Raw genomic sequence first — 15368 nt, 5'->3', positions numbered from 1 at the left:
AATTTTTTAAATAAGGGCTGGAGAGATGGCTTAGCGCTTGCCTGCAAAGCCTAAGAACCCAGGTTCGATTTCTCAGGACCCATGTAGGCCAGATGCACATGGTGACGATGCATCTGGAGTTTGTTTGCAGTGGCTAGAGGCCTGGCACAACCATTCTCTTCCCATCTATCTATCTATCCTCTCTCAAATAAATAAATAAAATATTTTTTAAACTTTTTTCTATTTTTTAAAATATATTTTATGTTTTTGAGGAAGAAAGAGGTAGACAGAAAGAAAATGGGCACACCAGGGCCTCCAGCCACTGCAAACGAACTCCGGACACATGCGCCGCCTTGTGCATCTGGCTTACGTGGGTCCTGGGGAATTGAACTGGGATCCTTTGGCTTTGCAGGCAAATGCTTTAATTACTGAGCCATCCCTCCAGCCCTAAAAAATGTTTTTTAATGAGCAAAACAAACACCAGCATGTTGGGTATAAACCTCCAGGGTCCAGTTTACAACTTTTGTCTGAGAAGGACCCTGTTTCCCCTAATGGGTATCTGTGTTCCTGTAGGTTTACAGAGCAACACAGAGTTCCCAGTGACTGATCTCTGTATTTATTCATTCTAGGGCCCGGGATGCCCCGACTATAGCATCCTCTCCTTCATGGGTGCTTTCCACGGGCGGACTATGGGTAAGAAAGGACCACTGTGGTCCCATGGTGGCTTTTTTTTTTTAATTCATCTTTTTTAGAGAGAGAGAGAGAGAATTGGTGCTGCAGGACCTCAACCACAGAAATCGAACTCCAGATGTTTGTGCCACCTAGTGCGCATGTGCGAACTTGTGCTTGCATCACTTTTGTGTGTCTGGTTTACATGGGATGTGGAGAGAGATGAAGCATGGGTCCTTAGGCTTTTCAAGCAAGCACCTGAACTGCTAAGCCATCTCTCCAGCCCCCATGGTGGCTCTCAGAGATAGAGGAAGAGCTACAGCAATGACAGTCGCCTTTGCTCTAGTCATGGCATCCACACACACCGTCTCCTTGATTCCACGCAAGTTCCTGCAGAGGTGGGACAGTTATGCTCACATTGCAGATCTGGACAGGGAGGGTTAGACGTGGAAAGAACTTTTCAGGGTCATTGAATGACTGAGCCAGGATTTGAACCTTTACCTCTTACCTTTCAGAGGTTGGTTGTAACCGGAGATAAATCACACAGCAGATGCATGTGTACACACGCACGCACACGCACGTGCACGCACACACACGCACGTGCACACACACACCGCGACGGTCCATGGGCTCTGCAGCTTTGGGATGTCACCGTGATGGGGACTTGCAGGGAGCTGGCTTTTCTGGATATTTCATGTATGGATGTGGGGCTAAGATGCCCATCGTGTCCATCTCAAAGACCACCCATGCTGCTGCCTCAAAACAAGTATCTTCTTTTCTGTTTTGCTGGGCCCAGGCTGCTTAGCGACCACGCACTCCAAAGCAATTCACAAGATTGACATCCCCTCTTTCGACTGGCCCATTGCGCCATTTCCACGACTGAAATACCCTCTGGAGGAGTTTGTGAAAGACAATGAGCAAGAGGAGGCCCGCTGCCTGGAGGAGGTAACCCCGACGCCCATGCACAACCCTCCCTCTGTGTTTGGGCAGTGGAGTGGCCAGAGGACGTGGGTGCAGCCCCTGGGGAGGAAGGAGGAGCAGGTGGACTTCATGTCTCAAGTGCTCCTTGTGGGGAGGGACAGCAAAACACATTTTGCTAACCCAGAATTCATCACCCATCATTTTCTCTAATACTGTATTTCTTTATGGTCGAGCTTTACTGACTCAAAAATAAGGAGAACTCCAGGGTGGCCTTGAACTCATGGTGATCCTCCTATCTCTGCCTCCCTAGTGCTGGGATTAAAGGCATGTACCACCACGCCCAGCAATTTAGTTTTGATATACACAGTTAAAGGATGTCTTGATACACGGCAGAAACTAATACAATGTTAATTCACTTGTCCATTGCCCCACGTAGTTATACTTTTATAACCATGCAGAGAATAAGGAAATATCTTGGCAGATTTCCTCTAATGGCAGCTGTTTTAATTTGCATCTCCCTACAACCATGTAAAAGGTTTTCTTTTGGGCTGGAAATGCCTTAGTGGTTAAGTGTTTGCCTGTGAAGCCTAAGGACCCTGGTTCAAGGCTTGATTACCCAGGACCCATGTTAACCAGATGCACAAGGGGGCGCACGTGTCTGGAGTTTGTTTGCAGTGGCTGGAGGCCCTGGCGTGCCCATTCTCTCTCTCTCTCTCTGCCTCTTTCTCTCTCCGTCTGTCACTCTCAAATAAATAAATAAATAATATTAAAAAAAAAAAAAGGAGACTATAGGGCTGGAGAGATGGCTCATTAAGGTGCTTGCCTTCCTGCAAAGCCTAAGGACCTCAGTTTGATTCCCCAGTACCCACATGCAGCCAGATGCACAAGGTGCTGCCTCTGGAATTGTTCGGCGCAGTAGCTAGAGGCCCTGGCACCTGTTCATTCATGCTCTCTCTCTCTCTGGTGTTCCATAGAAAACATGGGAAAGACTCTAGTGCTGAGAAAACAGCCACCATCAGGTTGGCCCGAGAGCTCAAATGCAGCTGCTGGTTTTCCTCTTGCCACAGCATCCTTTGCAGATAAGTTAACATGTATTAAGCATATGCTAAGCACAGTGCTAAGTAGTGGGTATTCAGCAGTAAATGCCTCTCTGTGTGTACTCGGAAATTGGCCCCTGGCCTTTAGGCATTGCAAGCAAGTGCCTTTCAAACGCTAAGCCATCTCTCTAACGCTTCCACAGTCAATGACAGACAGGGTCACAGTCGGGTTTGTGCCTGTGAAGGAGAGATACAGCATACGCTACAAATGCACTTCTAGCTTCCGGTCACTACAACCTTAAGAACCAAAAAGAAATGAGTGAAATTTATTTGAGCTGCATATTTTGGGGGGTAGATCCTTGAGACACAGTCTCACACTGTAGCCCAAACTGCCCTGCAAATTACTCACTACATAGCTCAGGTTGGCCTCAGATGCACAGCAATGCTCCTGCCTCAGCTTCCCAAGTGCTGTGATTATATGCATGAACTAGTAGCATTTTATTGAATCTAAGATACCAAAAATACGTTGACATGGTATTAATATTTAAAAATTGTTAATTTTTTTTCAGCCCTTGAAATTCTGTGTAAATTTTATTCTCAAGCACAGATTAACCTAGCTAACTGCTCCACATGCTCCAGAGTCACATGTGGCGTGTGGCTACTGTCTGGGAAAATACAGGGTAGTGAGAAAAAGAGGAGCTGGACAGAGAGTTCAGCAGGTAGAGGCACTTGCCTGCAAATCCCAACTGCCTGTGTGTGGCTCCTGAGGACCCACGTGGGCTCAGATCCACGGAGCGGCGCATGTGTCTGCAGTTGGTGCACAGAGGCGGGAGGCCCTGGCATGCCACTTCTCTCTCCAGACTCCTGCACCACTTTGCACATCTGGCTTTATGTGGGTACTGGGGGATCAAACCTGGCCTTCAGGCTTTGCAAGCAAGTGCCCTTAACCCCTGGGCCATCTCTGCAGCCCTTCTGAATGCATTTTAGACTAATAAAGTATTAATAGTTTTTACTGTTCATTATCCATAACACCCACTTGAGAACAAAAGTTCAAGAACTATATAACCACTTAGGGGCAGCCAGGTGCTTTTCTTCTATTTCGTCACTGTTACAGCAAATTCTATAAGCCAACTTCAGAAACGTGCAGGTTATGTCCATGCACCCATTTCAGTGTTTGCTTCAACAAGCTTGAGAAATAAATGAACCATCACCCCAGCCAGGCATGCTTGCCCTCCGGGCAGTTGTTGTTGTTGTTTGGGACAACCTGAGGGTTCAGCCCACACTCTCCCCGGCCCCGCTCCACAAGGCCGTGACGAGACTGCTGTCCTGTGGACAGCCTGGCAGCACTTTCTCAAGCGAGCTTCCGTCGCAGAGCGCGCCAGCAGGCTCGCGGGCGTGGCAGCGGCTGGGCGAGGTGGCTCCCACCTGCCATCCTCGCACGCGGGAGACGCTTGGGAGGTCCGCCGCACCCTGAGCTAGCAAGTGCGGTTCTGTCTCGGGAAAAGCGTAGAAATAACAACGACGGCATAGTGACGGGCTGGGGGCTAGCTTGGCTGGAATACGAGCCTGGCGTTCATGAAGCCCTGAGTTTGACCCCCAGGACTGTGTTAACCAGGCATGGTGGAGCACTCCTGTAAGCCCACCACTTGGGAGGTGGAGGCAGGAGGATCAAGTGTTCAAGGTCATCCTTGGCTAAACAGTGAGTTTGAGGCCAGCTTCCAGCTTAAGCCTCATGTGAGACCCTTATAAATAAGTTACATATTTATACATACATACACACACACACATATGGCTTCTGATAGTAGTAACTGTGCTCTGCTCTTTTAGTACAGTCTTTCCAGTGTGCCTCCCTTAACAATCAGGAGAGGGAGGCTTCAGGAAGCTAAAACTCTTGTTTCACATCCTTAATTTGCATTCCCCTCAGGTAACAGCAGCAGTCATAGGAGAACACATTCCCATGCACACGTGTCACAGGAAACACCACGAACACATTTTCAGTTTTATTTCAGGAGATTCTCAGAGGCCCAGGCACCAGCCGCGGGCGCTGCGCAGGAGCCTCTGAGCGTGTGTCCCTTTCCCATTTGGGATGCAGGTAGAGGATCTGATCGTGAAATATCGGAAAAAGAAGAGGACCGTGGCCGGGATCATCGTGGAGCCCATCCAGTCTGAGGGTGGGGACAACCACGCCTCAGATGACTTCTTTCGGAAGCTGAGAGACATCGCCAGGAAGGTTAGAGGACACGGAATGAGGGGCCATGGCATTCTGGGTTGGGTTCTCAAGGCAAGAAGCTCCACCTCTGCATTTGGGTCCATGTAAACTTCCACATGGACAGAGGCTGACCAGCACATCATCGGCAGAGGATCTGACGCCAGGCTGGTGGAAGGGCTCCGTGGTAGACTTGCGTAGCATGCACAAAGCTCTGGGCTCCACCCCCAGTACTGCAAGAGGGAGGGGAGGAGGGAGGGAGGGAGAGAAAGAGAGGGGGGATGTGAATTAGGGGGAAGTGCGGGATTCCTCTTTAAAATCATATTGCAAAATAAGCCTCCAGGGCTGGGGTTGTAGCTCTGTGGTAAGGTACTTACTTAGCATGAGCATGGTCCTGGGTTCCATCCTCAGCACTGAAAAAAAAATGTGGGGCATGGTGACTCATGCCTGCAATTCCAGCACTCTGGATGCCAAAGCAAAAAGATAGGGCCAGCCTGAGCCACAGAGTAAGAGCCCATTGTAAAAAAAAAAAAAAAAAATCAAGGCTGGAGAGATGGCTTAGTGGTTAAGGAGCTTCCCTGCTCCCAGAACCCACATATGGCACATGTACAAGTGACTCATGTGCACAAGGTGGCACACATATCTGGAGTTCAGTTGCAGTGGCTAGAGGCCCCAACATGCCAATTCTCTCTCTCTCTCTCTCTTTCATGAAGAAATCAACTCCAAACTGCTGCTTTAATCTGGAACTTGTTCAATTAAGAGATCCCCTCCCTTTGCATTCGACAGGCCCTCTCTTATCTCCCAGTCCATACTCGCCAGGTAGAAAATGAACAAATAATGTTGAGATAATGTGTTTATTTTAATGTTCTGGACACTGTATTAGTTAGTTGGCTTATCATTGTGATCAAAATATGTGATCTAAACAATTTAATGTATGAAAGATTTATTTTACTTAGCTTCAAAGTTCAGTGCATGGTTGCTTGACCTTGTGAGCTTGGGCAGAAGGTCATGGCAGTTGGTGCATGAAGCAGAGGAGAGTTGTTCACATCATGGCTGACAGGAAGAAGAAAGAGCAAAACAGGAAGTGACCAGGATTGAGTACAGCCCCCAGAGACCTGTCTGTGGTGCCCTACTTCCTCCAGCTAGGCCCTACATCCTAAAGTGTCCACAAACAAAATAGCACCACCAACTGGGGACCAAATATCCAACATGTGAGCCTGTGGGGAACATTTGATAGTCACACTGTAAAAGGCACGTGTAGGGCCGGAGAGGTGGCTCAGCAGTTAAGTCACTTGCTTGCAAAGCTTAATGACCCAGGTTCGATTCCCCAGTACCCATGTAAAGCCATGTGCACAAAGTGGCATATGCATTTGAAGTTTCTTTGCAGTATCGAGATCCTGGTACCCCAGTCCCTTACTCTCTGTCTGTCTGTCTCTCTCACACACACATTCTCTCTCTCTATGTTGTAAATAAATAAATAATTTTGTTTTGTTTTGGTTTTTTTTTTGTTTTGTTTTTTTTGAGGTAGGGTCTCACTCTGGCTCAGGCTGACCTGGAATTCACTATGTAGTCTCAGGCGATTCTCCTACCTCTGCCTCCCGAGTGCTGTGATTAAAGGCGTGCGCCACCACGCCTGGCTAATAAATAATTTTTTAAAAAAACATGTGTAGGGCTGGAGAGATGGCTTAGCAGTTGAGGCCCTTGTATGCAAAGCCAAAGGACCTCAGTTCAATTCCCCAGGACCCACATAAACCAGATACACAAGGTGGTGCATACATTTGGACTTCCTTTGCAGTGGGTAGAGGCCCTGGTGTGCCCATTCATATTCGCTCTCTCCCTCCCTCCCTATTTTTTTCAAAAATAAATAAATTATATTTTAAAATAAATTAAAAAATAAAAAGGCATGTGTATAAAGGGCATCTCAAACCAGTCAGTTCACAGGTAGCATGCAGGTCGTGAGCTGACGTAAACATGCATAGGAATTACTGACGGTCTGGGTGATGTGTGGAACGTGGCAGCTGGCAGGGAGGGCCCGCCCTCTCAAGCTTGCTGTGGCACACACTGCCTGCTGATGAGGGCACGCCTGCCGCGGGGCTCTGCAGTGGCGTAGGGAGCGTTGGATGTTCTGGTTTGGTCGGCTGGGTGGCCCGGTCAGAGGCAGCGCTGGCCGGAACCGCTCCGTGTCGCTCTGCGTGGCCCAGGCTTCGCAGCTAGGGTCGACCACAGCTGTGGGGTGCCTCGGTTGCTGTTGAGGGGCTCCAGCCTCCCGCGAGCGTTTACTCTCGCTTCTCTGTCCCTGTCCACCCAGCATGGCTGTGCCTTCCTGGTAGACGAGGTGCAGACCGGAGGAGGCTGCACGGGCAAGTTCTGGGCCCATGAGCACTGGGGCTTGGATGACCCTGCGGACGTGATGACGTTCAGCAAGAAGATGATGACCGGAGGCTTCTTCCACAAGGAGGAGTTTCGGCCCAGCGCCGTGAGTGGGCCCAGCCTTTTCTCATTGCTCAGAACAATGAGGGAAGGCCCTTCCTCCCTTCCCACACCTGAGGAGCCAGCGAGGCCTCGGCAGGACACAGACGTTTCCCAAGGCCTGACTGCTGTCGTTTTAACTGATCATTGGTTGCAACCCAGTCCCCCGTATCCTAGATCCTATCTTCTAGCCGCACTGTAGCCATCACGACTCGTGTACACATGTGATGTGCACACAGTGGCAGGATGCCTCACACTGCATCTCCCAGAACGTACCCCACCGTCCAGTGATGTGTGACTGGAGTTAAGAGAATAACTAGCTTGATTTGGGACCTGAGGGACTTCCCAGGAATGGGACAACCTGGTTTCTCTTGATAGTACCTACAAGTAAGGTTGAGGTTGGAAGACCAGTGAGATAATCTGTTCTCTTGACCCTCGTGTGTTGCCTCCTAATTAGTTTCTCTCCTTTCCAAGAGAGGACAAGGTGTGTCTGGGGGCAGGGGCTCCTCTGCGGTGTTCTGTCTGATGCGTGAACCCCTCTAACTCTGTCTCATCTCAGCCTTACCGGATATTCAACACCTGGCTGGGGGACCCATCCAAGAACCTGATGCTGGCCGAGGTCATCAATGTCATCAAGCAGGAGGATCTGCTCAGCAATGCAACCCACGCCGGGAAAACCCTGCTCACGGGGCTGCTGGACCTCCAGGTACCCGCCCAGCCCGCGCTTCGCACCTGGCCTCGCGGCTCCCAGGCTCTGAGCCTTTGCATGCGCTGTGCCCTCTGCAAGGAAGGCAACCCCATTCTTCATCCCGATCCCATTTCTAGTCCGGAGGCCTGATTCTCTTTGGACACCAGATTCAAACACTCCCTCCTTTCAGACTGGCCTTGAACTCACTGTAGAGCCGCGGACAACCCTGAACTCCTAATCCTCCTCCCTCTACCTCCACAGCGCTGGGGTTACAGGCATGTGGCATCACATTTGGCTCCCAGATGTCCTAGTTGCTAGATAAAAAGTAGATAGGAGGTAAAATTATTTTTAATAATAAATGAGTCTAGCCGGGCGTGGTGGCGCACGCCTTTAATCCCAGCACTCAGGGGCCAGAGGAAGGAGGATCGCCGTGAGTTCAAGGTCACTCTGAGACTACATACTGAACTCCAGCTTAGCCTGGGCTAGAGTGAGACCCTACCTCAAAAAAAAAAATAATAATAACAACAATAAGTGATACTGAACCCAGTATATCCAAAAGTCTATCCTTTTAGTGAGTTAATCAATATAAAAATATAAGTAATGTGCCAGGCATGTTGCTCACCTATGATCCCAGCACTCAGGAGTCTGAGGCAGAAAGACCATAAGGTCAAAGTCTGCCTGGGCTACAGAGGGAGTTGAAGACCACCCTGGTCCAAACCAGCCAGTGCTACATGACTACACAGCAGACTGGCTCCGAAAAAGAAAAAAGAAACCCTGAAACCAAAAGGAAAGGAGGGAGGAAGAGAAGGGTGGGGGGAGAAGAATGGGGACATGGAGGTGAGAAGAGAAAGCACTTTTGCGATTTTTCAGATTCTCTTATACTAAATCTTTGAGATCTTGTGGTTTGTTTCTTAGGGGTGTTTTTCTTTTAATTATTGGTTTTTCAAGGTAGAGGCTCATGCTAGCCCAGGCTAACCTGGAATGCACTATGCAGTCTCAGGCTGGTCTTGAACTTACAGCAATCCTTCTACCTCTGCTTCCCAAGTGCTAGGATTAAAGGCATGTGCCACCACACCTGGTTTGGGTGTGTGTTTTTAAAACTAAAACACAGCTCAGTTTGCACTTGCCACGTTTCAGCAGCCACATGAAGCTGTTGTATTGGATGCTACCCCTCTGCGTTAGAACTTTTGCTCCAACACACAAATGCTGCTCTCATAAGTGAAGGGTACAAGTGAGAAATTGCTGGGGAACCAGTGTGTTGCAGTCTGGTTCGCATTGCTGGTAGAAATCACCCAACCACAAGCAGCTTCTGGGAAAAAGAGATTTATTTTGGCTTACAGGCTCGAGGGGAAGCTCCACAATGGCAGGGGAAAACGATGGCATGAGCCAAGGGTGGACATCACCCCCTGGCCAACAGAAGGTGGATCACAGCAACAGGAGGGCGTGCCAAACACCGGCATGGGGAAACTGGCTATAAATCCTGTAAGCCCGCCCCCAACAATACACTCCCTCCAGGAGGCATTAATTCCCAAATATCCATCAGCTGGGAACCTAGCATTCAGAACACCTAAGTTTATGGGGGACACCTGAATCAAACCACCACACATTGTTCACAGGACTAGCCGGCAGGGTCAGGAGTTGAGAAGAAAGATGACCTTCTCCAAATGGCTAATCTCAAAGAGCCCCTCTTCTGGGAGCTTGAAACACAGTCAGCGGTGGCATGAGCAGAAGCCTACTAGAAGGGTGATGGTGACGGTGGTGATGATCATAGTGACAGTGATGGTGGTGACTATAGCAGTTATCTTCTCATTGCTGGGACAAAAATCCTGACCAGAAGCAGTTTAGGGGAGGAGAGCTCACAGTTTCAAGGGGAAGCTTCCTCGTGGCAGGGAAAGCGTGGCAGAGCAGACAGCTGCGGTGTCACACCAGCTGGGAGGAAGCAGCAAGCGTGAGCTAGCTCTGAATACCCAGTGGCCTGGACTAATGAGTCTCAAGGTCATCCCCCAATGACACACTTCCTCATGCAAGACTCCCACCTCCCAAAGGTCCCACAATCTTCCCCAAATGCCACCAGCTGAAGAAAAAGTATTCAAAATGTATGAAGCTATGAGGGACATTTCATTCAAACCTCCATGAGGAGTGACAGTTGTGATGATGATGTTGATAGTGGTGATACAGTGATGGCGATGGTAATGATGGTGATGTGGTGATGGTGATGTGGTGGTGATGATGGTGATGGTGATGGTGGTGATGTGGTGGTGGTGATGGTGCTGGGCATGCTGGTGTATGCCTATAATCCTGGCAATTGTGAGGCTATGGCCAGAAGATTGCCACAAGTTACAGGCTCTGGAGAGTTCACAGGGTGGTGGCAACGGACACAGATGGAACACGGGATGGGAAGAACAAGGTGCAGGCAGTAGAGAAGGAAACACGAGAGTTCACGGGGATGGAGAGCAATGTGCATCATGTGGATTATCAGGTCGAGTTGCTTAGAGCAGATAAAAAAGCCAGGCCTCAGCTGGGACAGAAGCTGTGCTAATCTGGCCAAGGCAAAGCTGAGCTCTCAAAGATCCCAAGTAATGCACAGCACCCTTGGGAATGATGATGGATCTGGAGGAAAGAGGAACAGGAAGTCCCTAATAAGGCAGTCAGCTCGGAGAGAGGCTGTGGAGGGCAGTTTCCCAAAGTGAGCTCCACATGAAGAACAGCTTCCATCAAAACTCCCCTAGCACCTGGCTTTTGGAAGCCTACATTGGAACTAATTTTGAGAGGATGGGGGATTGCAGGGCTCTGTCAGGACCTTAGAAAGGTGTAAGCAGACAGGTGGGGAGATTGCTGGAGTGCCTTAGAATAACTAGAGAGAGCAGGTGAAACACATGAAAGGTCTGTGTGCAGAGATCTCTAGGCCTCTGTGGAAAGAGTCTCCGGCCACTGTCCGAGCCCCAGGGAAGGGGGAGGAGGGCTCTGGCTGCTCTGTGTGTGAGCATGTGTGAGCACATGCCCACAGGTGTGTCTGAATGAAATGTAACAGACCTTTGCCCTGCCTCCCCAGAACCCACATCCTGGTATCTGTGTGTAGACAGGGGAGGGGTTCACACCTCTGACTCCCAGGTCACCTGCAAGTTCAAGGAGTCCGGAGCCTCAGCTCCCTGGTCTGTGGAGGGACTCTTCTTCCACAGTGGGGTGAGGATTTGTGACTAGGCCTGGACACCTGTATCACAGCACAGTGCCTGGCTCCATCCCCACCAGAACTTAAGGGGCTTACCAGGGGTTGCAAAGTGAGGAGTCAGCTGGGTTTATCCAGGGCTGTTAGCCAGCAATGGACCTGCCAGTCCCTGTATTGCCCCAAAGCCCAGCCCTGGGGCCTCTGAGGAGAGATAGCCTCTGAGCCTCGCAGGTAACAGGTCACAAGCCCTGATACCAGCATGTCTTCCTGCCGCAGGCCCGGTACCCCCAGTTCATCAGCAGAGTGAGAGGACGAGGCACCTTTTGCTCCTTTGACACCCCAGATGAATCTGTACGGAACAAACTCATTTTCATTGCCAGAAACAAAGGTAAGGAGAGAGAGTGACCAACACATCGTCACTGTCCAAACATACCTGCTGTAGGCACACAATATTGATAGACACGGGGTGAGGGGCACGGCTTATCAGAGCTTGACTGTTCTTTCTAGAAAGCAGAAAAGTGCTGGGGATGTGACTCAGGGGTAGAGGGCTTGCCTATCATGCTCGGAGCCCTGACCTCAGTCCCCAGCGCCTCTCAGACTGGGTGTGGCAGCCACTCCTGTAAGGCTGCGAGGAGGTGGAGCAGGAGCTCAAGGTCATCTTTGGCTGCATAGTAAATTTGAGGGAGGCCAGTCTAGGCTACATAAGACCCTGTCAGAGTTGGAGAGAGGAGGGGAAAGGCAGAGGAAGGGGAAGGGAACATGATCCAAAGATGCCAAATAATCTGAGTGTGGCGGATGTCAGCAGTGAAGCCCCCCTTTAAAATAAACGGGGCAGAGCCAGGAGTGGTGGCGCACACCTTTAATCTCAGCACTCGGGAGGCAGAGGTAGGAGGGGCGCCATGAGTCGAGGCCACCCTGAGACTACAGAGTGAATTCCAGGTCAGCCTGGACTAGTGTGAGCCCCTACCTGGAAAAACAAACAAATAAATAAATAAATAGCAATCCACATTCTTCAGTCCTTCCCGCTTGCTTCCAAAGTGGCCTGCATCTTTATAATTTGTTAGCTCACTTATTTTCTGGCTCCATCACGCCATGAGCTTCTGGCTGGCAAGGACTTCATCTGTAGAGCTCTCTATCATCCCACCTAGGACAGGAGGAAAGGGGGTGAAAGAAGAGAAGGAGGAAGGGGGACAGGAAGGGAGGGAGGGAAGGAGACAGAGGGAGGGAGGGAGGAATCATGGTGGGAAGGTTGGATGGGGGCCTGAGGAAAGTGATGCAAGGTGAATGGGGGGGGCTACGTGCCCAGGAGCCTAACCCACTCCCTGCCACTTCTTCCAGGTGTGGTGTTGGGGGGCTGTGGTGACAGGTCCATCCGTTTCCGTCCCATGCTGGTCTTCAGGGATCACCATGCTCACCTGTTCCTCAACATTTTCAGCGACATCTTAGCAGACTTCCAGTAAGGAAGCCATATTTCCAGGACCCTCGGAGAAGACCCAGTCTCAGCAGTTGTCACAGGGACTAGTTTGCCTGGTTCGCATTCTCACCCATGTATCTGAGATGCAGCAATGGAAGGTCCACATGGGGGGCGGGGAGTGAGGGGCTGGGCCTGGGCATCCCCCCGGCAGTACCAGCTGGCTTCAGTCTGAAAGCTCTGTGCAAGCCTTGGACACTATCTTAGGAAGGGCCATATGGCCAGATTCCTGCCCACCCTTGCCCAACTCAGCAGTCTCTTTGGAAGCCAGTCAGGGGTATTAAGCCTGCTGTGAGGCTGGTCCATCTCAAGTGTCCTGTCCTGGCTTCCCCTCGCCCTATGCAAACAAACACGCCTCCTCTTTCCACCCAACCCAAGCTTTACACACCCCATACCTGATCCTGAGAGGGGCTGGAAGGCTTTTGAAGACACAGAGGGAGAGAGGAGACTGAGCTTATAGTGAGGCGGGGGTGGGGGGGGGGTGTTTTGGCACCTTGCAGACAAGAGCCACCCTGCTGTGTGTGGAATAATGCCACTAAACTCTGAACTCATTTGTTGGTGGGCCTCGTCTCTGGAAGGATCTCTGAGGCATCCCTGATGCTTCTCACTCAACATTCCCCACTCTTCAAATGCTCTCCTTTTTTGTTGTCTGCCTGGAGGTGTGGGAAGGAAAATGCAAGCCTCCAGGGGATTCACTCCAAAGGAGCTGAAGGGTCAGAGGTACAAGCCTGTTGCCCCAGGAGCCTAAGCCCAGGCGTGGGGATAGCAGAATCCCTACACCTTGTCTCCAGGGCCCTTGCCCTTTGACCCCTCATCCTGAGACCTCCTCCACCTTTCTCTTGTCCACCTTTCCCTGCCCCTGAGTGAGGCTGCCCCAGCGAGGAGCCTGGCTGGGCTAGCTGTCTTCTTAGGTGGACGCACTGAGCCAGAGGCCATAAAAAAAGCAGCTTCTAGGTTCGAGGTGGCGCCCTTGTACCAGCCCTGGAATCTGGTTTTTCCCAGGGTGCCTGAGGGTGACGCTTGCCAGGCAGGCAGTGCTTACATAGGCTGCAGGCTCCTTGGCAGCGGAGGACCTCAGATGCTCTCAAGGAGCCCCTGATCGTCCAGCAGCGACAGTATTCACTGGGTAGCCTGTGTGCGGCTGGCTTCGCCTCTTGGTGCCTCAGTTACTATTTGAGGAGACAGGCATGTCAGAGTTCCTGATTTAGAACTTTGTTCTTCTAATAATGAATCATCCAAAGATCTTCCTCCCACTCTTCCTCAGCCGTGGTCACCAACTTATTTGTGTAGAGTGGCAAAAGGCGCTGACATGCTTAGTAGACATGGCCAGGCATCCTTGCAGTTGGCAGCTCACCAGCCGCTTGTAAAGAGTTTTGTCATGTTTGAGGATCTAATGGATGGTGTCTGCCTTCTGCCCTCTCTGCAAAGTTTCCCTCCGTTGTATGGTTACTTCCACGTCAATCATTTATCCAGTCTTCAAACTTCATGAAATCCCTGTGCCATCCCAGGTCCTGTGCTTACGTCAGGAACACAAACATGAGGTAAAATATAGTCTCTGTGCTGAAGGCATGCCCGTCCCATTGGAAACTGCGCATTCTTGTACCAGTACTTAAAAACCAGACTGGCCAGTGTCCTAACAGCGATGGAGAGTATGGGCCAGGCCAAGGAGCACTCAAAGAGAAAGCGAGGTTGGGGTGAGGGTTGCAGAAGGACTGTGAGCAACACTGTCAAAGGCAGCAGCATGCACAAAAATGCACTGGCTCATGGTCCCCCACCCTACCTGCCGTGTACCAAAGTTCAAGGCCTTATTTAACAAATAAGGTCAATGCAGAGCAGACAGATCCAGTGCTGGCTTAAGCTGCTTTCTCGGAAGAACTTCAGCATGTGCTCGGCAAGGCCCTTGGAGGCCACAGGGTATTAAGCCTGGTCTCGAGGGGACCTTTGCTCTCTTCAGTGCAGGGCGTGTGTCTGATATCAGTTCTCTCCCCACCAGGAGTGAAATCACGTTATCTGGAAAGTCATTTGCAGATTGAATGTTCACTCCTTACCAGAGGAAGTTAATTCTCATTTTTAAAAACAATGTTAAGGGCTGGAGAGATGGCTTAGTGGTTAAGGGGCTTGCCTGCAAAGCCTATGGGCTCATGTTCAACTCTCCAAATCCCACGTAAACCAGATGTACAAGGTGATGCAAGCAGGAAGTCACACAGGCACACAGGGTGGTGCATATGTCTGGAGTTCAATTGCAGTGGCTGGAGGCTGTGCCATGCCAATTCTTTCTCATTAAAAAAAAAAAAAATTAAACTAAAAAACAATGTGAAGCCATTTACAACAAGTCCTCAGGGCCACAATGAGTTCCTGAGACATCCTCTTGTGAGGAGGTGAGATTTTAGAAGAATCCCAAGGAAAAGGATTTTCAGCCAAACTCAACATCGTAGAAACTAAACTTGAGGGGGTTGGTGCAAACCCAGGGAGCTCGAGTGGGCAGGCTGCCATGCAGGATGTGTTTTCTGTGGCTGAGACTCTGGAAATGAACCCATCACACATTAGTACAACAGAGTTAGTCAACGTCTAGCAAGTCTTGTCACTTGTACAGAAACAACGTTCCATACTAGCAAGTCTTAGCACATCCTCCCTTTTATGATAAGTGGGTGGTTTTTTAAAATAATTTTTACCAAGGCTCAGTAGCCATGTGAAACTGTGCACATTAACGTATCTATAGACCTCCACCTGTCTGTCTATCCGCTCACAGTAGAGGAGCACAG

The 15368-nt window shown here is 50.2% G+C and overlaps 1 protein-coding gene across 2 annotated transcripts in view; it reads left to right on the top strand.

Moving 5' to 3' along the window:
- The window catches only part of Abat (4-aminobutyrate aminotransferase), a 120882-nt gene extending 106090 nt beyond the window's left edge, over positions 1 to 14792 (top strand). For both annotated transcript variants that reach the window (XM_045161866.1, XM_004652247.2), the window contains 7 exons: positions 609 to 672; positions 1445 to 1593; positions 4699 to 4836; positions 7121 to 7288; positions 7841 to 7987; positions 11412 to 11523; positions 12474 to 14792. In XM_045161866.1, the coding sequence (XP_045017801.1) occupies positions 609 to 672; positions 1445 to 1593; positions 4699 to 4836; positions 7121 to 7288; positions 7841 to 7987; positions 11412 to 11523; positions 12474 to 12595 (900 nt within the window). In that variant the 3' untranslated portion in view covers positions 12596 to 14792. The remainder of the gene's footprint in view (positions 1 to 608; positions 673 to 1444; positions 1594 to 4698; positions 4837 to 7120; positions 7289 to 7840; positions 7988 to 11411; positions 11524 to 12473) is intronic.
- Positions 14793 to 15368: the final 576 nt, after the last annotated feature.

Source organism: Jaculus jaculus, chromosome 11, assembly GCF_020740685.1.
Source record: "Jaculus jaculus isolate mJacJac1 chromosome 11, mJacJac1.mat.Y.cur, whole genome shotgun sequence".
Lineage (NCBI taxonomy): Eukaryota > Metazoa > Chordata > Mammalia > Rodentia > Dipodidae > Jaculus > Jaculus jaculus.
Note: the sequence above shows the minus strand (reverse complement) of the source record. Positions and strands in the feature narration are given on the sequence as shown.